Source organism: Botryllus schlosseri, chromosome 1 (genome assembly GCF_051294905.1).
Source record: "Botryllus schlosseri isolate E-star chromosome 1, Bs_hap1, whole genome shotgun sequence".
NCBI classification, from domain to species: Eukaryota; Metazoa; Chordata; class Ascidiacea; order Stolidobranchia; family Styelidae; genus Botryllus; species Botryllus schlosseri.
The window spans coordinates 29,130,407-29,156,992 of NC_137236.1; the positions used below are offsets into that span (position 1 = coordinate 29,130,407).

The window sequence follows — 26,586 nt, forward strand, 5'->3', positions numbered from 1 at the left end:
TTGGTTGACTGGAAACCGTACCAAACTCCTTGATGTTATGGACGAAAACAGTCCGACGTGTGCAACTTCGCTGCTGTGGTGGATCCATCTGATCGTTCTCGATCGCATGGTCACGCTCGCACATAGCTGAGCACCACCGTCACGAAGCTTCATGGTCTTGATGTTCTGATCATGGAGCAGCAGGAGCTCATGCGCCTGGTCAAACGCCTGTGTCCAGGTGGGGACTGGGACGAGGACCGCTACAAGGAAGGTTTTCTGGTCAGAGGGTGTTGGGATGTCAAGTTCAATGAGGCACGCAACTTCGTGGAGGATCAGAGGTTTCAAGCGCATTACTGACGAGCGCTTTTCAGGAGCAAAGGCTTGGAAGATTGGAAAGTTTGAAGAGTTAGACATTCCTCTATTTTTGGACCCCTAACCTCGATGTTTCCCACAATTGCGACGTTCGAGGCCGATATCTCGAAAATCAATGGGGGGGGGGGGCGTCTCGCAGTGATTAATATTCTCTAGACGGCATCCTCCAGGCCAAAGACTAAATTTGTGAAGAATGTATTGGAAAGTTAGATCAAGATCACTGATGATATCTATGTGTTGGAGGACTTGAAAACATGATAATAACATACTTTTGGTTGATTTTTTCAGTAGTAATAGGGCTCAAAACACCTTCAATTCTTATTTTTGGAGATCCTCCAAAAATAAAATTTGAAAACATCCAAAAATAAGCTATTTTTGTTATTTTTGGAGAAATCCAAAAATAAACAGGCCTGGTCATGCCTGATCCGCTTATTAGGAGGTTCTTTAACTCTGCGGGAACAAATATATCGATTGACTTATGTATGCTGCCTCTAGAGTCGTCTGTTTTTCATTGATGAATTCACATTTGATTGGTCGAACGATCTCGAAAACCATATGTATACACTACATCAAAATTGGTATTTGTATTTGTCTCATAACGTCCTTACTTGACGACGTCTACACCCTTTTCCAATTCCGTCTTGCTCGAACCGCCTTCCGCCTTCTCATTGTCTTTACTCCTGAAATATATCAAACGATGCTTCAGTACTGTATGCAATATGATATGCCTTTACACGACGTCATGAGTTGCACCACATCCTTCATTTACAGTTATAAGTTTCGTGCGTTGCATACTCGAATGTTAAGTGCAGTATCTGCCATTAGGTTGGACCTTGTCACAGAGCATGTGCTGTACGAATGGAAGCTTCTGATCATTTCCGATATGAATACCTATGTCGTGAGGTAAGATGCAACGCGAAGCAAAGTAGGCTCGCGCCTAAAAGATGTCACTTGACATCTGGATAGAAATGTCAAACAACAAGGCACGGAAATTGTTCAGTTCAATCATACTCGGAGTTCGATATACCCAATACTGCGAGCCGCTCCATATTATCACATTTATTAAGGAGATGCGTTTATGCAAATGACATGACGTTACGGGTGGCTAACATGACGTTACGGGTGGCGATGTGTCTCAATGGCTAAAACCAAATATGTACTTACGGACGACTTCCCTCGGGCGAAAGCGCGAACGATTCGTGTCTGTTTAATAAAAACGAGTGGATGAGATATGCTTTGCAACGCTCGATAGCGTTGAACTTATACGGACACGAATGTCACTTACCCACTGTCGCTTTCACACTCTGAATCCATTGAATAATATTGTGTCCGAACGAGCAGCCTCTCCATGAGTCGACATGAACGAGTGACGATTGATTCGCGCAACTGTTGGAAGTCGTGGACGTGATTGCAATCGCCTTGTCGCCAATAATAATACTTTCTCGGTTCGATTGATTACTGATCGTTACAGAGCATGGAGCTATCGTAACATGTCCACCATTAAAACTGTCGATCATGTCCGCTGTCCATGAGTAACTTGTTATATTACGATAAGATGTGATACGTACGTTGACTCGTTGACTATGCAGTTCTCGATCGCAATGTCGGCTCATGTCATATGATACTCGCATGTGTTCATAATGGATGGTTGTCGCAGTAATGGTTGTCGCAGTAGGTATCCACGCACCGCAATATGTTTGTGTAGGGTTATAATTAGGGCAATTTTTTTGACCTAAAAAACGAAAGATTTTGACCTAAAAAATCTAAATTTTGACCTTTTTTTACCTAAAAAACTTGAAATTTGACGAAATTTTGACCTCACGTATGCAAATTAGGTGTTTTCGCATATAATGTTAAAATTGTCCTACTTATCTTCATTTCTGGTTGGAACTGTCTGTCCTTACAAAGTAGATTGGCCTGAAAAAACGTAGATTGGCCTGAAAAAACGTTTTTGGCTCAAAAACTGACAGATTTTTACATGAAAAACTAGTATTTCAACGAAATCTGGCCCTATGAAGAATTCCAGTAGTTACATTACGTATTCTGGTGGAAATAATTAAATTTTGTTGTAGTGCAACGAAAGATCCTTTCCTACATTCTCGGGTAGAAAGTGTCTGTCCTTACTACGTAGCTTGCCAAGAACGGAGAAAGAACGTTCAACAGCAGCATTTGTTGGCTGACAACACTCAAGTTGTGTGCACACTGCTGGTGACAAACCGTGTTGCTTCATTCTGACAATGTTGTCTATATCACAATTTTTCAGCTTGCGCTTCTTGATATAAGAACCATGCAATGTCCAAGCAGTCTTGCTTCAGCTAGGATATTGCGGTACGTTGACCATAAACCATGTCACTATTTCTTTCATTTGACCATTTATGATTCACAATGAGCAGGCGATGGTCCGTTTACAACGGTAGGCCTATAAAGTAGGCTACAAGCTGTAAAATATCAAATGATAAGTTCACCGACAGCGCAAAATCTACGATACAAACGAAATGCAGAGGTCAAAAAATATTTGACTTTGTAAACAATTTTGACAAATTTTGACCTAACGCTACAATTTTGACCTAATTTTGACATGTCAAAAAAAAAATGCCCTAGTTATAATGCTAAGTGTACTCTAACGCCGTACAGTTGATCGAATATCTACTATGAGCGACATCCATGATCGCGTTGGTATTACTAGGTGTCGCTGTCCTGAGACGCGTACCCTTACCAGAGATGAGCATGGATTAGGATTAGGTTTTGAAAAAACAGGATTTGTGAAATTTTGTCGGATTTGGATTAGACATTTTTTTCAGGACGGATTAGGATTTGGATTGGATTTACATATTTTCTGGGAGATTGAAATGTCGTGTGGCGAATGGCGACAAACTTTATTCAGATCAATTATTAATGTACTTATGGTTACTAAGTTATCTTGAATCAAGCGAATTGTTGGTTGTGAAAGAAAATTTTCGAATCCCTCCATTGCATAAATTAGTATTTATTCTGAATTTCCAGTTGGAATCGGATTAGGATTGGACATGGACTTGAATATGAAAAAGTTATGGATTAGGATTAGGATTTGAAGGTTCGGATTTGGATTGGATTAGGACATGGAAATTTCAAATCCGCTCATCTCTGACCCTTACCAGAGATGAGCATGGATTAGGATTAGGTTTTAAAAAAACAGGATTTGTGAAATTTTGTCGGATTTGGATTAGACATTTTTTCAGAACGGATTAGGATTTGGATTGGATTTACCTATTTTCGTGGAGATTAAAATGTCGTGTGGCGAATGGCGACAAACTTTATTCATATCAGTTATTAATGTACTTATGGTTACTAAGTTATCTTGAATCAAGTGAATCGTTGGTTGTGAAAGAAAATTTTCGAATCCCTCTGTTGCATAAATTAGTATTTTTTCTGAATTTCCAGTTGGAATCGGGTTATGATTGGACATGGACTTGAATATGAAAAAGTTATGGATTAGGATTTGGATTTGGATTTGAAGGTTCGGATTTGGATTGGATTAGAACATAGAAATTTCAAATCCGCTCATCTCTGACCCTTACAGGCTGAATCGTCCGTCACTCGGTCACTGGTCCTATCTCGGCTGTTAGCTGTTAGATGTGATGTGAATAACAGTTTCGAAGGGGTCGTCGGGATTGGTTGTGATTACTGCACTGGCTGATGCATGTAAGTACTTGGACATCAGTTGATTACTTTACATATATTGTTCATTCTGTTTCCGTTATTTGCATATTGTCATTGCCGTTATACTGAATATTACTTGACTCTATCACTGACGCGTTATGTCATCCACTACCTAATCACACGGTTACTGATTTGATAGCGGCTCATGTCGTACATTTCATATAACACTTTAATGTATCGGTGAAATAACATGTCGGTGTGTACGCACTGCGATGATTCTTTCATTTGGAGTAACTGCATCTAAATGAGGGGTTATGATTCCATTCTTGCGTAACTGCCGTCTGCTTCATGAATATATCACTTTCATTGTATGAGCACTGCCGATACAATTTGCAATGCATTCATCAAACCTTGCATGCGTGACGTGTGTGAACATGAACATGCTATGCAACCCCAACGCCATTTTCGTTTCTGCTGCCAATAGCTTCTCCGTGTCTAACATAATGGTATTTACACATAAACGTCTGTGCAACGTCGCCCCTGCTCAACTCTGGACCAGCAATGTATTGTCATGTTGTTTGTATCCATTTTCGCCATTCAGCATTGTGTTGTTGCTTGGCTATCATGCTTTGCAGTACATATGGATGCTATCGTCGGTCGGCGTCATCAACTTCTATACACCAGTACGAACTACCTGATGGACAATTTCAATTGCTTGGGACCGCGTCATGCCATTCCGAAATCTCCCATTAACCCACTTACCGGAGCCGTAGCAGGTATTGTGTTCCTTATCTTCATATGCGCGTTAATCGGGCAGAGGTACGAATTGCTAGTCAATGACGAAGAATTAACTGTGATATGTCCCTGTCATATGAACATTGTCACACATGTTTCAAGTGTCATCCCACAGAAGAATAGAAATTGCTTTTTCTAACGCAGGACAAGAACCAGCATCATATTTCTACTGCGTCTATCACGATGCAAGAGTTTCAGAGTTCAAATAACCGCCGACGATGTAACCTTCCTGACGTCGCTTTATCGATTTGATTTGATGCTTAACCACCTATTTGTACAACATATTGATAGTTCTGATATATTTTTCATTACGATTTTCTTGCCACACGGTTGGTCACATCACTCATTGTATGCACGTTTCACATTGGTTCATTATGTTTTTTTTTTGTATTTGTTACGGTTCATTATGTTTTTTTTTGTATTTGTTACTCTTCGCCTAACGTGTACGAAACATAACTCGCATGCAGTTCTGACATGTTATTCACATCAGACTCAAACACGTCAATATGAATAGTAACTGTCACCACGTTCTACGACAGCGCATGTGCCATGGACGTACTTGCTCCTCGACCCATCTGTGGACTCGCACAGATATTGACGTACGTGTGATTTCGATTCGACTCTGCATATGTGGCACGTGTCCTGCCTTATTATATTTATACCGCTATATCTGTTTCATTTGTTTTATAATTGTTCTTGGTGATTCTTTTGGTATGCACACTATGTTTATTCGAATATAAATACATTTTCAGAACATACATGTTGTGATTATGTTGACCGCACGTGATCAAGTAGGTCACGTAAATGTTGTGGTGATACGTTCCAAGTGAGAGGGCCCGAGCAATCGAGATATCAATTAGTTTGATGAGATGGTCGTGGACAATGAAACTATGCTTGCCATTGTTACAACGAGCATATCCGTCTTGTATGCATTCGAATCGATGGCCTTTTTGCCTGGTATATCAGGTGAGCAGCGACACTCTTTCAAGTTATAATGGTATATAATCTGAGCACAGGCACACATTCGAAACAGGCACATAGGGCTCTATAGATAGGCCCTGTGGATATATACAGTTCACGTAGTTGAAACGTATTTATTATATGTATGAAACGAAGGTTGCCAATAATATTGGTGAACAGCAAATAACTTATATATTAATAGCTGCGCATGCGCAAACCCCATGTTATCTGTCCATTATACGACATTATAGCTAAATAAAGTGAACTTCAATCGTGATCACAATGTCATATCTTTACAACAGGGCGTATAGTTGGAGATCTCTTGCAACTTTCCGCGATTGTTGTTCCTGTGACTGTCGTGCCGGTATTAGTCTTTTGTGCATCTGACGTTGATCGTATTACCAACGTTACGGGATGATTCTACCTGAATGGTATGGTTGAGAGCCTCAAGAGTGACAGCAGTTCATTGCAAAAAGGTGTTGATTGCTATATCTATGAGTCAATTTATGTAGTTGTGTCTGACGTGTTATACAAAACGAATGTAATGACGTATCCTACACAATTGCACATAATCTGTTATATATCCCGATGTCCGCCCTATTCGAATGCCCCTTTCAGTGGTATGTATTACATTCAGAAATTAAATTACCATAACGGTCGCGCAACTCGTGTACTATAGAAAGATGCAGACCTTTCATGATAATGTATTGCTTGACCCAGGTGTGTTGGCAATAGGTACACGTACGAATGGCTTTTATTGTCATATGTTGGCATATGCAATACTAATAAAACATACGTAGTCGGACGCACCGATCGATGTGTGACCATGACCACGTTTAACACGGTATCATGTGGGTGTGTCGTTATAATGTTCGCCATTGCATGGAGACAATCGTTATATTCACGGACAACATTCAGCATTGGATGAAGGCATATAGTATCACCTTTTGAGTGAACGATTTGACTGAATCAAGTCCACAACTAATTGATCACTTATGTTATCCCACATGCGAGCTAGTACTGGTTTACGTCCGGTTCTGAGTTCACTTGACGACTGAATTCCATAATAACAATTTGCGTTATGCAAGCATTTTTGTTCCATCCCTTATAATACTCTATATTTTGAACGGACGGTACCAGTTAGTGGTGATTACCCCAGTTGACGTTGCATTTCTTTGTTAAGATCCGTGAGAGTCGACTGACTGGCACCGTGAACATCTCTGTTTGATTGTTGCCATTATTCTGATGTTCGTTCTACACGAACAACTGGTTTCGTTAACTTTTTATATCCGGTTACTTGTCGACATAACGAGTTGTCCATCGCTACATGCATCCTGTGACAGACTTGTTGAGATGCGTTCTGCATTGGAGACCGTGCGATTTTGCTGCAACCGTGCATATGTCACACGTGTCCTGTTTCATTATGTTTATTCTGTTATGTCTGTTTTGTGTGATTTTTATTTGTTGATGAGTATTCCTTTGTGTGCATGTATTTTGGTTGCTATTTCATGTTATATTATCACAAAATATGTTCAGTTGAATTTATGCACTATTGCGGTCAATATATTTTCGTTTCTCATAATATTCATGTTGTCCTTCTGCTGGTCTTCACATTCAATGGGAATGCTAGCATCGTGACGGTCAGACCTCGGAATTGCCGACGTAGAAAATGTGCGTCTCCGTCCATCAGTAACATGCGAGTAGTCGTCTATTTATGGGGAGTTATGACCAGACACATATAAACATAACTCAGTATGCGTCTGTATTGTAATGAGAGAGAGAGTCTTTATTTTCGTCGAACCAAAATACATAACAAACGGCAGTGATGGTGGTACAGAAAATGTGTGCACAGTATTAGATAGGAATGATCGATAAGACCGAGAAGGTCATCTAGTCTGATCACACCATCATCAAACAGGTACACTTGACTCTGAACAGTCTGGCTGCAAAAAATGTTAAGTTAAAGGAAAATAAAAAGAAAATCAAACAATGGTAGCAAATGATCAATGAAGCAGTGTCTAGGTTAGGTAGGGCAACAATATGAATGTAACGACTAGAGATGAACTATTATAAGGCAATCCCTAAAATCTATTATAAGGCAATCCCTAAAATCTATTATAAGGCAATTCACGCATATGTGGTGGTAATGCATTCGCGATGATAGGTCTCGATTAGTCGATATATCTCTTAGTTAAGTTGCTATTGGGTGGGGGTAAGTAGATGTTTCCTTTAGACGAGGATATCGTGTAATGGGAATGGACATGTTTAGCAGGTATAAAAGAGCCATCAAACACAGGAGGCAGACTATTGGAAACGCATTTGTGGACAACTTTTGATACTTTGAAGCGATGTAATTAATCAACTCGCAAAATTCGATGCTTACGGTATTAAGGCGATAAATTGGTACGTGAAGGTACAGATGAGATCAGCCGTGTCGCACGGTTTTGCAGCGTTCGAATTTTGCACAAAAATGTTGTCACAGCATTTCCCCATACTACGATTCCATATTGCAGATGAGAGTGAAAAAGAGAGAATTAGGTGGTTCGTAGTACTGATCTGGAAACCAACGATTGGAGACGGGTCATTATTCCCACAATCCGAGCTAGTTTTGATATTGTGCATTCAATATGCTGCTTCCAATACAATTTTGAATCAATGGTGACGCCGAGATATTTTGCTGTGTCACATATTGAGATTTGTTTATGATTGAGATTTGTTTATGATTGATGTTCACAATGAAATTATGACTGGCATTTTTTAAAACGAGCATCTCGGTCTTATCTGCATTCAAACTTGAGGAGTCTGTTTGCTTGGATCCATCTCGACACTTTTGGGAGTTCCCTATTCACAGATGCATGCAAACCATCGATAGTGTTAGAGGTTATGAAGAGGTCAGTATCATCAGCAAATAGCGTTGTGCGAAATAAAGATGCATTAACGCTGTCGTTAATATACATGAGGAAAAAAGTCGGTCCAATGACTAAGCCTTGTGGCACTCCACAAGTTATATCTCTAGCAGTCGTTCTTAATGTCCCCAGTTTAACAAATTGTTTGCGGTTTGTCAGGTAGCATGCAAGTAGAGTTGCTGTAATACCCCTAATGCCATCCCCAAATTAGAATGAATATCTTTCCAATGGCATTTTGACATGAGGTGTACCGCGTGAGGTGTGTCGCGGTGACCGCTCCCATTTTCATGACGATGTAGAATCGTGTCAGCCACTTGATGAAGGATGTCACGACATGTATCCTTGGTACTTCATAAGACTTTCGTGACTTCAGTAAATCCATGAGCGTGAGGTATAAGGCTACACCACGAGTGCGTATACATCGTCCTCCCGGAACCAGCCATCGGGATGACTCCTGTTCAGTGATAAACGGTAAGAATAAACATCCGAGATACGTTTTCGGGATAGTTGCATATCTGAATCCCCAGTCAAAGTTTATGCAAATTCGATGGGTACATGCTTGCCGTACAATACACCCCAGCCCATCTGCTGACCAATCTTTGCGCATGACTTTCAAGGCGATATGATTTTTACTCGCGTTGCTTCGAGTGCCAGAGTCTCTTGACTAGACCGCAGCAACAGGCGGTCCGTGGATGCGAGCCAGTTGCGCAGCTACGTCGTCATCGTCAGACAGCCCGTCGCTGTCGCTCTCGGTGGTGTGCTAGAGCGCGTCAAGAGCATCCTACATACAAATGCATACGGGCCCGACCCAACATTTGATGTGCACGACTGGCCTTGGGTGTTCGACCCGATCGGCTCCTTTTAAAAATCAGAGTCCGAAGAGTCCGACGTCCAGATAGCAGTTCTGTAAGCGTCAATTGCCACTGTTACCGCGCTACCTACAATTACCCACTTTCAAATATGAACTTATCACCGGTTGAAGTTGTAGCTTCCCAGGGTGGACGGTCGGCGTTTAGGAGGACGCTCATGTTTACTCATGCGGTATTTACAGTTAACGCGAGGTCGGTCTCTGTTAGTCTATTACGTTCCGCGTAGTCCAGTACCGTGCTAGTTAGTGTTAAGGATGAGGGCTCTCTCGCTCGCTATTCATACTGTTTTACGGCTCTTGTGCCAGCATCAGCACACTATATCACCAAAATACACACCATGAAAATAAACGATAAAAACCCACCTCCATTAAAATCACAGAAACACACACAGAATATTGTCAGTAAAAACAGCGGGACACTTGGACCGGTTAATCGCGTTTACTCTTCTTGGAAGAAGCCGGAGAATCGTCAGTTTTTTGTCTTTTCTTCTTGTTGTTTGCCTTCTTCGGAGTCATGAGGACTACCAGTCCCGAAGGAGTTTCCAGCGTATCCACGACGGCGGATACGGCTGGTCATGCGATTGCATTTTTTTCTTGCTTGACTTTTCGGGAGTCGTATCGACGTCACTAGTCGAAGTAGTCGGAATTTCCGGCGTATCCTCGTCGGCAGATGTTCACGGTCTGTCATGCGTAAAGGTCTGCAATCTTTCTTTGATACATGCATTAATGAATAGCATTCACATTCGTTGGCAGTCCGTATGTACGTACCATTGTTATAAGTTTGTAAGCTAAGTAGAATAAAATGGCTACTTTGCCCTAGTTGATATTTTGATTGGCTATCCGTAGGCAACTCTCCGTAAGATGTCTTTGGTACATTGAATTTGAACTGTATCAATGATGCTGAGAACAGAATATATATTTAAAATGAGCTGGATATTTCTTTGTTATTGTGGCTCAACCGTTCACCAACACTACGTATGATCTCCGCCAACTCCATTGCAGCAGCATCGCTTTCGCTCGACTCAGTGCGTTCTGAGCTCTATGGATAATAATTCCGTTCTTTTTCAATTTGTACCTTTATTTTGCAATTCATACATGGGAATTCGTTGTCGCTTGTGATTGGCAGGACAACACTTTCATTTAGCTCCTCCGTTCTGTCCAGCTCTTCCGAGTCGATACTCTCCTTTTGTCTTTTAGTTCCTGACCTCTTTACCTTCTATTAACTCCTTTTGGTTCCTTCTATTAACTCCTTTTGGTTCCTGATGTTGCTAACTGAATCCACGACCGCGCCCAGGCCTTCTCTCGTTCCACCTTGCTGACTTTGAAGGGGCGCTGCGCTCTAAAAATGATGTGGTCTCAAATTGATGGGCAAAACGAACAAAAAATTTTGGCTGCAACCATTTCCTTCAGAATGCCACCGTAATGGAGCTGCAATTTTTTAAAATTTCCACAGGACTTTCACGCTCCAGCTGCTGCTTAACCCGTTACATGGCACGATGTCTTCATCGTTGCACTTGCTCGACGCGATGAGGCAGTCAGCGCGCAGAAGACGAACCTCAGGCATATATAGAATTCGTTCTCTGCGTGACTGTGATAGAGGAAGTAGCTGCCAATATTGAATGGCCCGTGATTGTATTTTTTCATACATTGATTCAAGTGTTTTGGATGATGACGCATAATTGGAAGCTTATACCGATCTTTATGTTTTATCCTGTGATCGTTTTTGTATAACAATATCATTAGTCATTAAGACCACTAGTTTGTTGTATTTAATAATAAGTAGGCGGCTTGCAATGCTTTTTCTGGTATCGTAACTGTATTTTTCTGAGAATAGGGCATAAAGCACAGTTTCTTCCACAATGTACCATGGACGCGTCCTCAACTTATTGTGAGCAGATTCAGCAGCATCTTTATCGGTAGTTGTGTAACCGCGTGTCTCGTGAATGTATCTCAGGCGCGTCACGTCCAGTGATGCAGTCCAGCGAAGCAGGAACATAGAATAAGCTTAGAAACAAGTTCATGCGTTCCAGTTGAGTAACGAAACTTGACGAGTATTGCATCTGATCAGCCAACATGAACATATTCTGAGAATATTGAATAGTCCCCATCCATATGGCATGTGGTGCATTTGCTTAATAGGTATTATTCTTGCCATATTTCATATTTTGACAACCTCCTCAACGGTTTGAAGAGGACAATCCTGTGTTTCGGTAGTTTTAGGACATCTCTTGCAGATACAACAAATACTGTAGTACCTGGCGTGAGTAGGTAACTTTGAGTGAATAATACGCTCAGATGAAAATCCGAACAAATGATGAGCAGACTTCGATCTTGTTATTGGTGGGTCCAGCACAACCTTTTCCAACGTTTCAGACATTCTTCTTCAACCAAATTCTAGTCTACAATCAAATTGGATAACACGGTATCTTAAAGATACATATCTGACATTTATAGGACTGCATTTCAGTACACCTATGATAACATTTCCCATCCCTACCCTATACAGCCGTTTTTAACTGATAACTTTGAACCAGTTACAGGGTCAACACTACAAAAAGAGATATGACATGTCTGTAGTAAGGAGAATTTACCCGTGGGGCTTTGCTGGCAAGAAAGATCGCGATGGAAATGACCAAAATCGCTTGTAAAAGTGTTTTGATGTACTAACCTATCATTTGTAACTACGCAGAACAAGTTGCCAAAAATATGTCTAAATCTGAACAACCCTAATATAGTCAAAAGATGTATTAGCTTCGCAATGGCAGACACCGAAATGTTTATTTCTATAAATTAGGCAGAATTTTTCCGTAAGGGGAGGGGTGTGCAATTGTTCATATTAAAATTGAGATGTCTAGCGAGATGAAATCACAAAGCGCGAAGGAAATTTTCAAGTTGATGAAGTTCTCACAATTACTCTTATTATTTTTAAATTACTCAATTATTATTTTTAGTTTTATTTTTATTTACGAATATGAGCCCCCTTCGAGCGACCCCCACCCAATTGGGGGTTTGGTGTGCGGCAGTTACGGTTTTGTCTAGAATGCAAATCATTAGGTGCGAGAAATCGCCAGCTATAAAGTTGGGCAATGGTATATTGTGACGTAAGAATCAAATGAAGTAACATTGTTCTCCCATGAAGCATTTTCATCGCAATCGGTAGGTATATTGCCTCCCAACATGTCTTCAAAGAGACGTTCTTAAGAAGCAAAACAAATGTAATCGTAGAGCTTCTGGGAGGTGCAGAACTTCAATATACAATTGAATAGTATATTCATACTGAAATGAACCCGAATACTTTCGGCCGACACTCGTCAGCAACTAGTAGGAAATTGGAAATAACATTGTACTAGTTGCTGACGATTACCCCTGGCGAGTGTCAGTCGAAAATATTCAAGTTCATTTCAATATGAATATACTATTCTGAAGAAATCATAATCGCAATCGATTACATTCATGAATTACCCCATGTCTGGTGGTAATTAGGAAGAAGGTGAGAATTTTAAAAACTGCATTGTCATGCCTGCTCTTCCCTGAGTTCAATCAACGCAATGTGCAAAACTGAATTCAACCTTTATGGCAGGCTTATATGTGTAGGGTAAAGTGAATTCGCGGGGATATTGATTTCGGGCACAGGGATATTGATTTCAGGCATGACAGCAATTTTGATTTGTCAGATCTGTACAAACTCCACGGCAAGCCCGTTTTCGATCAATGTTCGTTCGCTACAGAATAGAATTGCGTTTGCGACACGTAAATGGCACAAAAGTGTGCCGCGGCAAACCGGTTGAGAACCACTGTAGGGCCTACTAAACCATTATTTGGAATTATGGGAACGAAATTTCCTGACATTCATTCAAATGAAGTGGGAACTATGAAAACCTTGTGAAGTGAGCTACTTTGAGAAAGAAGTATGTATGTTATTGGGAAGGTGATCCTCAGACAAAAGCTTGGGTAATTGCTATTTCGTTAATTGAAGTGAATCGCGTTTACCACACATCCTTTGCTTCGACGCGCGCGCCGAGAGATAATTACATGCGCGCTGGTTCGGGTTGGTCGTCCGTAGGTTCGATCATTCATTGCTTGCTGTGTTCAGGGCAGGACCTGTTTGCGAGACAGTTAGATTCTTTCGGCAATGGTTGACGCTGTGTCGCGTAGCGCTTGCGTCTTCCAATTTCATCTTGTTCCGCGGTTGTCGTCTCTGTGTTCGCTATCTCTTTGTTATCTCGATCCGACCTGCCAACTAACATTATTACATCTGGCGTTGATCCCGTTACGAGTTGTAACAACCTGCAACCTGTTTTGTTCAGCTAGCATCCTAAACGTCGGGCCAACGACACCAAGCAGAAGAACCACCAACTCAAAATATGACAATCGGAAAGTGATCGGATCAGTCATAGTATATGATCTTACCCACCAGACGAGTATTGTCGCGAGTTCACCAGTATCATCTAGGTTCGAGACGACGGCGTTCCTCTTATCTTTGTTCTCTAGAGCGTGACTTCACGCATGGTATTTCGCCATGGTACCTATAAATTGGTGACGTCGCTGGTCAGCGTGAAGTCCTTTGAGCCCCATTCCGTGTTTCAATTTTCACGTAGTTGTTACCAATGCATCGCTTGCATTGGTGTGGTTTGCAGGCAGAACGTAACAGCACCGTATGATAAATGTTTAGACGAACGGGGCACATCGGTGGTTATTTGCTTACAGGTCGGGTTAATGCCCTATGCGGCACTCCCCTTGGTGAGTGTGTTGGCAAGGCTGGCTCGATATGTTTACTTCGGTACGTAACGCCGACAACGCCGAACATTGACTGCTAGACGCCGAGGTGTCAGCCAGATGAGGCTTCGAATTACAGCAGCCAAATGAGGCTTCGAATTGCAGCACGTTCGATTAACACACAACAATGTCGTTGTTGTAATGGCTGTCATGCGGTTCGTGTGTTGTAATCGCTTCCTACGGTTCGTGTGAATCACCATCTTATAAAACACATCGTCCTCGCTTTGTCTTTGAAGACATCGTCATCATAATCGCAAGGGTGGCGTTCTCCATTGCATTTTCACTACCGGGCCTTCCCGCGACCCTACTTATTATTGTACAGTTACGCCCCCCCCCCCATCATGACATTGCCTTTCTTTTTGACATCTACAAAATCGGTTATACTACATTTGTATACTTACCCCAACTTGGATTGGCATGATGTCTTCCGTAACATGTCCTGCTACACTCGACGCGTTTTCCAATCTGAGCGCAAGATGATCGGTTAACATTTGAATAATGATACACTTTATAGCCAACGAACAGCTTACCTTACCTTGCATAAAATGAGTGATGGATCGGTTAACGCAGTGGTTCTTAACCTTGCCCCCAGCGCCCCCCAGGGGGCGCTGGCGATTTTGAAGGGGGCGGAAACGCTCAGGGGGCGCTGGGCTTAGGGGGGCGGTATGGGGGGCGCTGGAGAAAAATGGCTTCGCAGTAGATGATGTGGTGATAGGACATATCCTTATTCAGAGTATTCAGAGCAAATTAACACCGAAAATTTCGTTACATATAGCCTTCAAAATACATTTAGGTTTAATTGTCCATGGGTGCCCAAATGACTGACACCGAATGTTCCTGTCATGGCAATCTGAACCCCAGAAGACGAATTCCATCTGGCAGGAAGAGTTATATGTCAGTGAAGCGCACACTCAACAACTCACTGCGCTTACCCTTGGACAACAGTGCGTAACGACTAAAAAAAGGTAATAACTCCGGATTTCTTGTGCGCAACGTAGATTTTCTGTGCGCAGAGACCGTGTCAGCACTGCGCACGTGCGCATCTTAGAGGGAACATTGCACCTCACTCAGCTCTACCGGTAAATGTGTTTACGTGAGCAGAGAGAGGATAACAATTGATCTCAATTTACATGCAATTCCCGATGATATTGACCAATTCAATCATTAATTAGTGAATTTTTTTGCACTTCGCGCGACTAGGCGAGAATAGCTGCCTCCTTATTGATAAGGACGAGGTCGGGTTTACGGAGTCCACTCCTCGTTTTGATATGTGGCTCCCACCAAGCTTCGTCGCCGTGCTGTTCAGCTTTACGCAAGACATAGCGAGCGGCGATCGTGGCGTCTAATTCGCGCGGCATGCGTCCTGGAGCACACTTATGTATGAGTACGCGCCCCAGCGACGCGATTCTTCCACAGCACTCGCAGCATTTATCGTCTTCGGGCGTCCCCTTGCTTTTTCCGGCCGGCATAGGCTGCAGAGATGAGCATGGATTAGGATTAGGTTTTGAAAAAACAGGATTTGTGAAATTTTGTCGGATTTGGATTGGATTTGGATTAGAGATTTTTTTCAGAACGGATTAGGATTTGGATTGGATTTACCTATTTCTGGGAGATTGAAATGTCGTTTGGCGAATGGCGACAAACTTTATTCAGATCAGTTATTAATGTACTTATGGTTACTAGGTTATCTTGAATCAAGTGAATCGTTGGTTGTGAAAGAAAATTTTCGAATCCCTTCATTGCATAAATTAGTATTTTTTCTGAATTTCCACTTGGAATCGGATTAGGATTGGACATGGACTTGAATATGAAAAAGTTATGGATTAGGATTTGGATTTGGATTTGAAGGTTCGGATTTGGATTGGATTAGGACATAGAAATTTCAAATCCGCTCATCTCTGATAGGCTGGGATTGCCACGAATTTCGACGGCCCCGATATAATTTCGCCCGGTAAGGGGGGTGCTCTTTCTATCTACTCTTGAGCTTTCCGCAGTTCATTGAGGGGCTTTGAGGCCGCTACCATCCACGTGGCCATCAGACGCTCTCGCATCCGGGCCGCCAGTGTCTCGTTGGTGTCCTTGGCAGAACACAACGGTTTCCGTGCGCTACGATAGGCGAAAGCGCCTTTCACCGCTTCGTCCTTTACGCCTTGGATGCCAATCTCCGGGCTTTCAGCACCGGTGTTTGTTGACTGAGTGACACAACACCCAGCCCGCCGTCGCCCTGATTCGAATGGACAAACGCGATGGTTGTATCCTTCGGCAGCCTAAGCGATCCATGCGACTCAGATATTCTTCGGTCGCATTCGCAAGCACCAGCTAATGGAGCATAGCTGGTAGTACGTGTTTGTTCAATACGCACATACGCTGAAGCGGTTTCAAGGGAGCTCTTATGAGTTCGGATAGCTTCTTTCTCAAACGGTCCGTTACTTGGGCTCTGGTGTTTCGAGCATTGATTGCTACCCCGAGGTATTCGAACGAATCCCCAGCGCTCTCACGGACGCGCCGGCAACCCTCACGATGAAAGAAGGGTTGACCGCAGAGGTTTTATTCTTGTCGTCAGTCTGGATGAACAGACTCGCGCACTTCAGCGGGTTGATCTTAAGCCCGCATTCCGTCAGTTGCGATTCAAGTTCCGCCAGTTGCGTTCAAGTTCAGCATGCGAAACTATAGCATGGGACAATTGGACACAGCATGCGAAACTATAGCATGGGACAATTGGACATGCGAACCATGTGCATGCGTGATATTTTTCGGGTTGGGCTTGGAGTTAGCATTGCGATTAGTATGTAGGCTATATAAGGGTTTATTTCAGGGCTATAGTTTTCGTTAGGATAAGTTCTTATTATTAAAGTCACATGCCGACGTGACGCATACTGAAGTGTCACATGCTTACTTGTCGTCTTCCATTGTGTCGCATGCTCATGCAGATATGTGAGCAACCAGTTGTCAGTTACGGCACTGGTTTTCATAGTGCGGTGTTCATTGACTGTTGGTATTTTATAAAAACCTTTTACTGCAACTTCTGTCTAAATTAAGTGCAAATAAAAAAACTTGGCCTATCGGCTTAAAGCGATCAGTAACGAAGTGGTTTTACCGTAACAGGTTTACTGTGCTTGTTTCACAAAGTAGTTTTGTTTGCATACTTACTTCAAGTTTTTTACATGCGGTGGACGGATGAAAAAACGCGGGGTTTTAAATAGGTAGCATTAATTTATTGAGGTTAATAATGGGCGCGAATCAGTAACTGCCCATAATACATGGATAGGACAAGCTTCATCGTGTTGACGTACTGGCTCGTATCAGTACGTGTAAGCTTGTCAGCGAGTCCAGCGGTTAATTTGCGATTCCCTGCTCCAGCTCCAACATAACAATTCAACATAAGCGCGAACAATTACGATATACCGTAATTTTCCGAATATAGTGCGCCCGCATGTATAATACGCACTCTTAAACTTTCGTTAATTGGAAACTCGCTCTATAATACGAATTACGGGGCACGACGGCTAGAAGTGATGCGCGATTGGAAACAAACACGGAGAAAGGTGTGATTTCAAGTTTGTGATCGAGGGAGATTTTTTTCAAGGCTTGCTGTACCCATGTATAATACGCACCCCCCCCCCCACATATTTTAGGTCAAGAAATCGGTAAAATTTTGCGCATTATATATGAAAAATTACGGTAAGTCTGCTGTGGAATCTGTTCTGTAATGGCACATACTTCAGGTGATTCGGGGTTATCTTTTGTTAACTCGGCATTAACACACATCTTCTGATGTTCAGAATAAACACTAATCAATAACGACCAAGCTGCGTATTCAATTATTCGCACGTATCCATTAATGGTGAATAGTAGGCATTAAAATAATATCACAAACTCGCTGATTGATAGCACTGATGATCTTGTCACGCTGATGTCGTATCGAACTGGCCAGACAAATGCAGAACTTCGAAATCGCATTTTGTATGGTGTACACCGGCAAACGTGACAAAATACTTACTACTCTCCAGCTCTTCGGTCAGTGATGCATTCACGATACTGGTGCCACAATTTGAATTACCAAGACCAGCACGAGGCGAATCTGCGGCTTTCAAAGAATCTCCAAGACGCCAATACCAAGTAACCAAGCACCTAGAGCCATGGGACTCATTTACCTGAACTTTTCTTCTTCGTCATACCCGTCAGATTGTCCCCCAGAATTATTCTCGCCCGAATCGATCGATCGCAATTCAATGTTCTGATCGGAGTAGTTGCCACGAGTATCGGTAGAAGCTGTAGCACCGCGTCGAGTCGAAACGTATTCGCGTAACGTGTTCCGTGCGTCTGTAATAAACTCCACAGCGGCAATACGTTTGTCATGAAAGGACGTACGCATCACTTTACGTTTAGAACAAAATAATTTACACGTTAAATACAATCCCCAAATCATAGCGTTCAATAGACAGAAAATCAAGAGATATTGGACAATTGGATTTGTTACGCAAGCTAACAAGTACAAGACACTGCCCCTAAAAGCTTCGTAAACTATTTTAACTGGGATCGATGGATCGGCATCGACATGATCGCCGAATTCACTACGGTTAGCTAAATGGGAGGCTGATAATTCACGCAATTTATGAATTAGCAACATGCTATGTGAGCTAACACGCTATCATAATCTGTACCAAGCGAAGGGTCTATTTTACTGAATATATCTAAAAACGTTTCAGTAAGATTCTCCGGATGTGTCGATTCTACAACCGTATCTAAACCGTCATGTAATGAGAATTGAATCTGTTTTACCGACGCGTTTTGCGAAACTAGGTACCCATTTACATATTTGAAAAACGATTTTCCGACTTTAAAAAGCATCGTTTTATTTGGCGAACCGAGATCGAAGGTAAGCGAACCCAAGTAAGCTGTTCCGTTATCTACTAGGGTAGCTATTCGCGATAAGTTTTGCCCGAAACGCACGATTGGTTTTGCCGATAATCTTCCATCTAGCAAGAACAAACTTTCCTGCACTACAACAGTCTGTCTAAAACATTGTTCAGCCTGAATGACGTCGCCCGCTTGACGAAACCGTGGCCGACCTTTAGTTGGCGTCAAGTATAAATCAGCATTCGTATTGAGTAGAAGTAGTGATTTTTGAATAGCGTACATTTGTTGTTCAGCGTTACACTCAAATGCGTTCAAATTGGACACAAGACTACGGTACTGAGAATCAGATTGGTCCTTTACCTCTTGTATCGTTGCAAGTAGGTATCGTTGCAAGTAGAAGACGCATGCTCGAACTGGTACGGTTGAATTTTGCTGCAGGCTGTTCAACCTTCAATCGTCGCATATCTCCCACTTTACAACGCTTCGGCACGACATAAAATTCGTTGATCAGACAAATAATAGGTCTCTCTCGGATACACCTCGTGGTCTCCGATTGACACGATCTTCTCGATCTGAAACTTAATCCCAGTGCTGGCATCTCAATTCTTATAGCATATGGATAACGCTGTCCGTAATGGATTACAACTTGGCTATTTTTTCGTATCAACACGGTAGGGCAACGGTATCTAGATAATGCACCTGCGTCCCATACGACCGTGGCTAATTCGTTTCGGCAATGTCCTTGAGTGGGGACACATTTTGACATATCACTCGCGTCGGATCGCAAAGCTAAGGTAAGGGTGTCAAAGACGATATCTAAATCATGCACAATCAAATTTCGCAGATACCCTTCGCTTGAAGTTGGCCACCACCAATCCAGATGTAGAGAATTGTTGGTAGCGTACAAGCCTTCCCCCATCGATTCCAGATTTCCATATTGTGACAATTTAGTAACAATAGCGTGCTGACATTCCGCCAGTGGAATCTGGTATTGTACTTCATCAGATACTTCTTGGCTGTAAGTACCAAAGAAAAAGTAATGAGATTTCCATTGGCGCTCAGTGACATAACACATTTTTCCCGCGAAATGATGGAAACGATCCCGTAATGCATAAATGTCTGCTGAGCACTTTTCCGAACGAAGCACAGGGTTATGGACACATTCGTCAGGCGGAGTAATTTCAATAAATTCAGATACAGCATTCTTTGTACAAACTTCAATATCCACAGAAATGTCCGTGCTATTTCCCGTGGTCCGTCGAATCAACGTCACAGTTGACAGCACAATCGCGACATACAGAATGGACGGATACTCCATAATCGTTCAGCCTCGCCGGTTTTCGAACAACACGTCCTAATCTCGTTTTAACAGGACTAACGTTATTGTTTCTGGAAGTAGAATTTGACAGATTAATATTCGGTACCTCCTGCCTGGAAGGCGTGCTTGCTGGTCTGCCATTGTCTGGATTTCCTAAAGCGCTTGTTGCTGCTGTACTCATTGGCGGCTCAATCTGTGATTTGAAGAGTGCTCCAAAGATCCCAAGAACACATGGAGAACCATTGGAGAAATTATCAACCTAACTAAAGGTAATGCTCCCAAGAGTGCTGATGACATCGAGCTACTCGAGAATGGCAGCATCATCAAAGACCAGCTTGCAGTAGCAGAAAAGTTCAATCAGTATTTTTGCAACATTGGTCCGGATCTTGCAGCTTCAATACCAGACTCCTCCGATGACTTTCTCTCGTACTTGAGTCCTGGCCCTCAGAAATCCATTTTTCTTGAGCCGACAAGTAAAGGAGAAGTTGCGATCGTATTATCTGAAATGAAAAGTAACAAAGCAGTAGGACCCGATCTCATCCCAACTCACTTTCTGAAGCTAGTCTTTAATATTATTGGTGATGTTATATGCATTTTCTTTAATGAGTCGATACGTCTAGGCATTTTCCCAGATGCACTGAAAACTGCCAGAGTAATGCCAGTGTTTAAGAAAGGCTGTAAAAAGCTAATTTCTAACTACCGACCAATATCTGTTTTGCCAAATCTTGCCACGGTTTTTGAGAAACTGATTGACTGCCGACTAAAGAACTTTTTTGAATTGAATGCAGTACTGTCTCCGACTCAGCATGGATTCAGATCCAACCACAACACCAACCATGCAATACTATCAATTGTCACGGACTATTACAAAACCATCAAGCAAAAAGAAAGTGGCTGCAGCATCTTTATCGATCTCCGCAAAGCTTTCGACACAGTTAACCACAGAATCTTAAGATACAAGCTAGAACACTATGGAATCAGGGGTATTGCAGCAACTCTACTTGAAAGCTACCTGGCAAACCGCAAACAATTTGTTAAACTGGGGTCATTAAGAACGACTACCAGAGATATAACTTGTGGAGTGCCACAAGGCTCAGTCCTTGGACCGACTTTTTTCCTCATTTATATTAACGACATTGTTAATGCATCATTATTCCGCACAACGCTATTTGCTGATGATACTCACCTCTTCATAACCTCCAACACTGTCGATGGTTTGCATGCATCTGTGAATATAGAACTCCCAAAAGTGTCGAGATGGCTCCAAGCAAACAAACTAAGTTTGAATGCAGATAAGACCGAGATGCTCGTTTTAAATAATGCCAGTCATAATTTCACTGTGAACATCAATCATAAACAAATCTCAATATGTGACTCAGCAAAATATCTCGGCGTCACCATTGATTCCAAATTGTCTTGGAAGCAGCATATTGAATGCACAATACCAAAACTAGCTCGGTGTGTGGGAATAATGACCCGTCTCCAATCTTTGGTTTCCAGATCAGTGCTACGAACCATCTACTTCTCTCTTTTTCACTCTCATCTACAATATGGAATCGTAGTATGGGGAAATGCATGCACAACATTTTTGTGCAGAATTCGAACCCTGCAAAACCGTGCGATACGGCTGATCTCATCTGTACCTTTACGTACCAATTTATCGCCTTACTACCGTAAGCATCGAATTTTGCGAGTTGATGAACTATATCGCTTCGAAGTATCAAAAGTTGTTCACAAATATTTTTCCAATAGTCTGCCTCCTGTGTTTGATGACTTTTTCATACCTGCTAAACATGTCCATTCCCATTACACGAGATCCTCGTCTAAAGGAAACATCTACTTACCCCCACCCAATAGCAACCTAACTAAGAGATCTATCGACTACTCGGGACCTATCATCTGGAATGCATTACCACCACATATCCGTGAATTGCCTTATAATAGATTCAAAAAAGCCCTACTTGATCACCTCTTGTCGTTACACTAACACTGTTGCCCTACCTCGCCCAGACATTGCTTCATTGATCATTTGCCACCATTGTTTAATTTTTTTTCTATTTTCCTTTAACTAAACATTTCTTTACAGCCAGACTGTTCAGAGTCAAGTGTACCTGTTTGATGCTGGTGTGATCAGACTAGATGACCTTCACGGTCTTATCGATCATTCCTATCTAATACCGAATACTGTGCACGCATATTTTCTGTACCACCATCACTGCCGTTTGTTATGTATTTTGGTTCGATGAAAATAAAGACTCTCTCTCTCTCTCTGATGTGAATGAATTTTCGCTGTAAGATCATTATGATCGATGTGCCGGTCCATTTCCAGCGTGTTTTCTAAGACCACGTGGTTCTTTCTGTCGTGGGAACGGGAAATTACAGGCATGTTCGCTGCTGGTAGCGAAAGAACTGAAAGACCGCGCCCGGCGTAGAATGTAACCTTCACGTTGGCCAAAGACACAAGTATTATAAGCAAAGATAATACCAAGACAAAAGCTGCCCCAACGAAGTTACGGGGAACCTTAGCTTTGTCAAACGGGAATGAATAATCAAACCCAGATCCAAAATTCACTGACAGCATGTCCACTTTCATAAAGAAACGTTCGCTATTAGAATCAACCAGCGAACACACAATTTGCAGACATGTCGGAACGAAACCAAAGATATGAACCTTTGAACGAAGTCGGGTATGTGAGCTCAAATTTAATAAATGCAGGAATCTGTTCAAGCCCGTCCACCCCAATTAAAAATTTCGCTCCTGTAACGATGTAGCGGCAACCCAGCGCTGTTTTTCCCAGTTACACGGAGTTACACACTTAGAGGCTCTCTGACCGTATCGATGATGATACCAGCAAAAGGGATGTAATACCATAACCTGACCTTCAGCAGAACCCGGATCATCGGATCCGTTCGGCTTTCCACTATCTTGCATTGGTGGCGTTGGCGGTGAAAAATCTGAATGCACTGCGTTGTCATAACCAGAATTTCCCGTAAAACTAGCATCAGCGCGCTGAGCAATCGTCAACAATTCGTGGATATCAATCTCTGGCCCTTGAGCGACTAAAGCCTGGCGCACGCGTGGTTCCAAAAGTGTGACAAACATAGATCTTATTGAACGTCTACGCGCGTCACTGTCAACATGGCCATCATGAAAGTAATTGGTATAGTAAAACGCTTGTTCCGGTGACAAACTACCTTGATTAGCAATTACCATAATGAACATAGCACAAGCGTGAACAGAATTTATTCCAAAAACGTTGCATGTTAATTCAGCTAGCTCAAAGCTTTGTTCCGGACAACGTGTTTCACTTTTAATATTATTCAGTTTATCTACTACAACTAATGTCATTTGTCGTTGCATATCCGCGTCATGTGCATTCACCGAAGCCGATTCAAAATCCAAATTAGCACGCGGTGACTGTGCGGCAATATTGTGAATTGACTGTGGCGCGGTTATTTTGTGCATTGACGGCTGCGCTTGACTAGGCACTATCGATTGCGACGCTATGTCTTGCACCGGAAATCGTGCGCGTGTGAAATTTGACTGCGATAGTATTGGCGCGGCTAAATTTTCTGATGAACGCGTATCGGCGCGTATATTTTGCGTGGTCGCCGGCTCTGTTTCACGTGAGGTAACGCGCGTCTGATGTGCGAGAGGCGCTATTTGCCTGTTTCGTCGTCTTTTCGTAGTTACATTAGTCAAATCACTCAATACATTTGTTGGCGTAGTGGCAACGTTACTTAGTACAACACGATTAACTACTTCACGGTCGTCATTTGGAAGTATGCCATTATTCAAATCAATCTCAGAATCTGTATCGATGCTCGTCCTTGCGGAATCATCCGATAACACGGACGCACTATCTGTGTCCTGAAGCTTAGATCGAGTACCACCGTGAATATCTGATTTGTTTTCATTTTTTATGCCATTAGGAGCAGTGCCTATAAGCTGATTAGAATTACCGGATAACACAGTTGCCTGTGGAATATGTTTGGCGTCACTGACTTCAGCGTGAGACAAGTCCTAGGCTGGCTCTATTTCCGTATCTGAGCTAGACATCTGGTAAATGTATTACACAATGGTCTACACAGAAATTGAATCATACGCAATAACAACAAAATAAGCACACAATAAGTAATATAGCATGCACAATCAACTAGGAAATGCCGTGTGAAGTCTATATACCAGAACGGAATAAGGAACACGTCACCTGAGTTGCGAAGTTATGCGTTTCTTGATGGCAATACGTCTAGAGTCTGTGATGATGATATATCCAACGAACTCGTTTCAAAGCACCATGTAACAATCGTTTAATAGAGGGTATTATGTCTCTGTAAGTAGAACTCAGACAAGTAGTTGTCCTTGCGTAGGCTGCACTGTCTGGTACTTAACTGAGAGATTGTCCTCTTCGACCGCTGCTATCGTGAACTCTTCAGACGAATATAGTGTTCAGAACACAGTTTATTCTACGTATTTTCAGTAGGTTAGCATGAATCTCATCTCGAAATTGCTATCGCACGAGTTTATAAATGGTCGATATTATCGCAATAGGAAGTATACGTCACGTGCTTATATAGCGTGAAATTACACTGTTGTGATACGCCCTAGACACACCGTCGCAGTAGTGAGATGTCTTTTCAAATAAAGTTGGAAGTAAAATCTTTCCGACAAATATAGCAACCGTAGCACGCGATGCGATATGTGTTAACAAATGACGGCGTAGATCACTTTTACGCGCATCTCACAGCCGTACATATTTTTTTTACCGCAGCATGCGTGAGCGTATGAGAGTTCAATGTGCTTGTTTTAGCAAAATGTCGTCCGCAAACCTCGCAACCGTGGTTCTTTATGTCGAAGTGTCCCGTAATGTGCGTTTTGATTTTGATATTTCCTTTTTGAAGAAATCTTCGACCACAAATCTCGCATTCGTGCTTCTTGACGTCGTTGTGCGTCGCCAAGTGTACTTTCAGAGTATTTTTCTTCGCGAACTGACGCCCACAAACCCAACATCGATAGGAGTTCATTTCTATAGATAAATCGAATGTTCTTGTCGAGCGAACTGTCGAAAAAAGTTCGAATGCATACGGTTATTTCTATAAGGATATGCAATAATATAAAATAACCTAACCTATCTTCCCTATAGGTGGGTATCGATTTACACTGCCATATTAATATTACAAGTTTAGAGAAATCGCACAAGTCGCATTCATCCTGGTGATATAACCAAATTCGTGGTCTACAACTCGATTCGTGGTATGTAATTCTATGATAACTTATTACTATGAATCGCTATACGAATAAACCGAGAAGCGATGAAGGATCTAAGTAATATTATAACAACCTGGTTTAATCAGTAATAATCTTAATTTATCAGACTATTGACGACTCTGTGTAGCAACTATTGCGCACTTACAAGTTTGACTGGCAAATTGAATGCAAACTAAAATAATTTGAGAATTTTCAAATGAGTGATCCAAAAAGGTGATTGCACTCGCTTAAATATCGCTAAAACTTCTTCACAATACATTCGGGGCTTCCGATATACCTATCCTATTTCTGTGGTCGGGCAGCTGACCGTATCTTAATCCGACAACTGCTAAATTTCGCCCTTGAAGCAAAATTACACACATTCAACTTATTCACACATTCAAATCAACACCTGTTGCCATCCAAATCAACACCCTGTTGAAGCATCATCCTAGGTTGGACAGCCGGTGTTTGGATGGCTGTTCCTTTTTACTCATGCTTCGCTATGGCCTACAAATCAGCGCAATACAGGACAATGGTAAGATGAATAAGTATCGGTTTTGTCCAGTCACGCCGCAACGGTATTGAGTTGAAACATATTGCCTTATCGACCTCCTACTTTCGCTTGCGGTCTGCCTAACCGTCTCTACGAACGGCACGCTCGATATTGAGAACGAAACGAAGACGGTGTTGCCCCGTGGCTATACGCTCGTTCTCGCTTTGTCTTTTAAAGCCATCGCCATCATAATCGCAAGGGTGGCGTTATCCGTTGCATTTTCACTACCATATTGCTCACTACTATTGCGCGAAAGGCAGATGAAGTCTCTCTGATCATTAATTCTCTCTTTTTACCAGTTCAGCTGAC

General features: G+C 42.2%; 2 protein-coding genes and 1 long non-coding RNA gene across 6 annotated transcripts in view; 2 read left to right on the forward strand and 1 right to left on the reverse strand.

Annotated features, from left to right (window-relative positions):
• LOC145435205 (uncharacterized) overlaps positions 1-7,329 on the forward strand; it is a 50,833-nt gene extending 43,504 nt beyond the window's left edge. The window contains exons 2-5 of one of the 4 annotated variants that reach the window (XR_013913736.1): positions 4,626-4,766; positions 5,538-5,751; positions 6,048-6,221; positions 6,929-7,329. Coding sequence is in view for 2 of the 4 variants with exons in the window: in XM_080312536.1 (XP_080168662.1) it covers positions 4,626-4,766; positions 6,048-6,163 (257 nt within the window). In the remaining 2 variants the exon portion in view is untranslated. Of the gene's footprint in view, positions 1-3,906; positions 4,033-4,625; positions 4,767-4,929; positions 5,222-5,537; positions 5,752-6,047; positions 6,222-6,928 lie in introns of those variants that run through there. The other 3 variants (XR_013913737.1, XM_080312536.1, XM_080312545.1) reach the window with 3 other exon arrangements.
• Positions 1-26,586, forward strand: part of LOC145435071 (microfibril-associated glycoprotein 4-like) — a 489,059-nt gene that overhangs the window by 365,511 nt on the left and 96,962 nt on the right. The window lies entirely within an intron of this gene.
• Positions 20,858-26,332, reverse strand: LOC145435299 (uncharacterized). Its single transcript, XR_013913798.1, has 2 exons — positions 21,660-26,332; positions 20,858-20,973 (listed from the first exon to the last, which is right to left on the reverse strand). It is a non-coding gene; the product is annotated as an uncharacterized LOC145435299 (long non-coding RNA).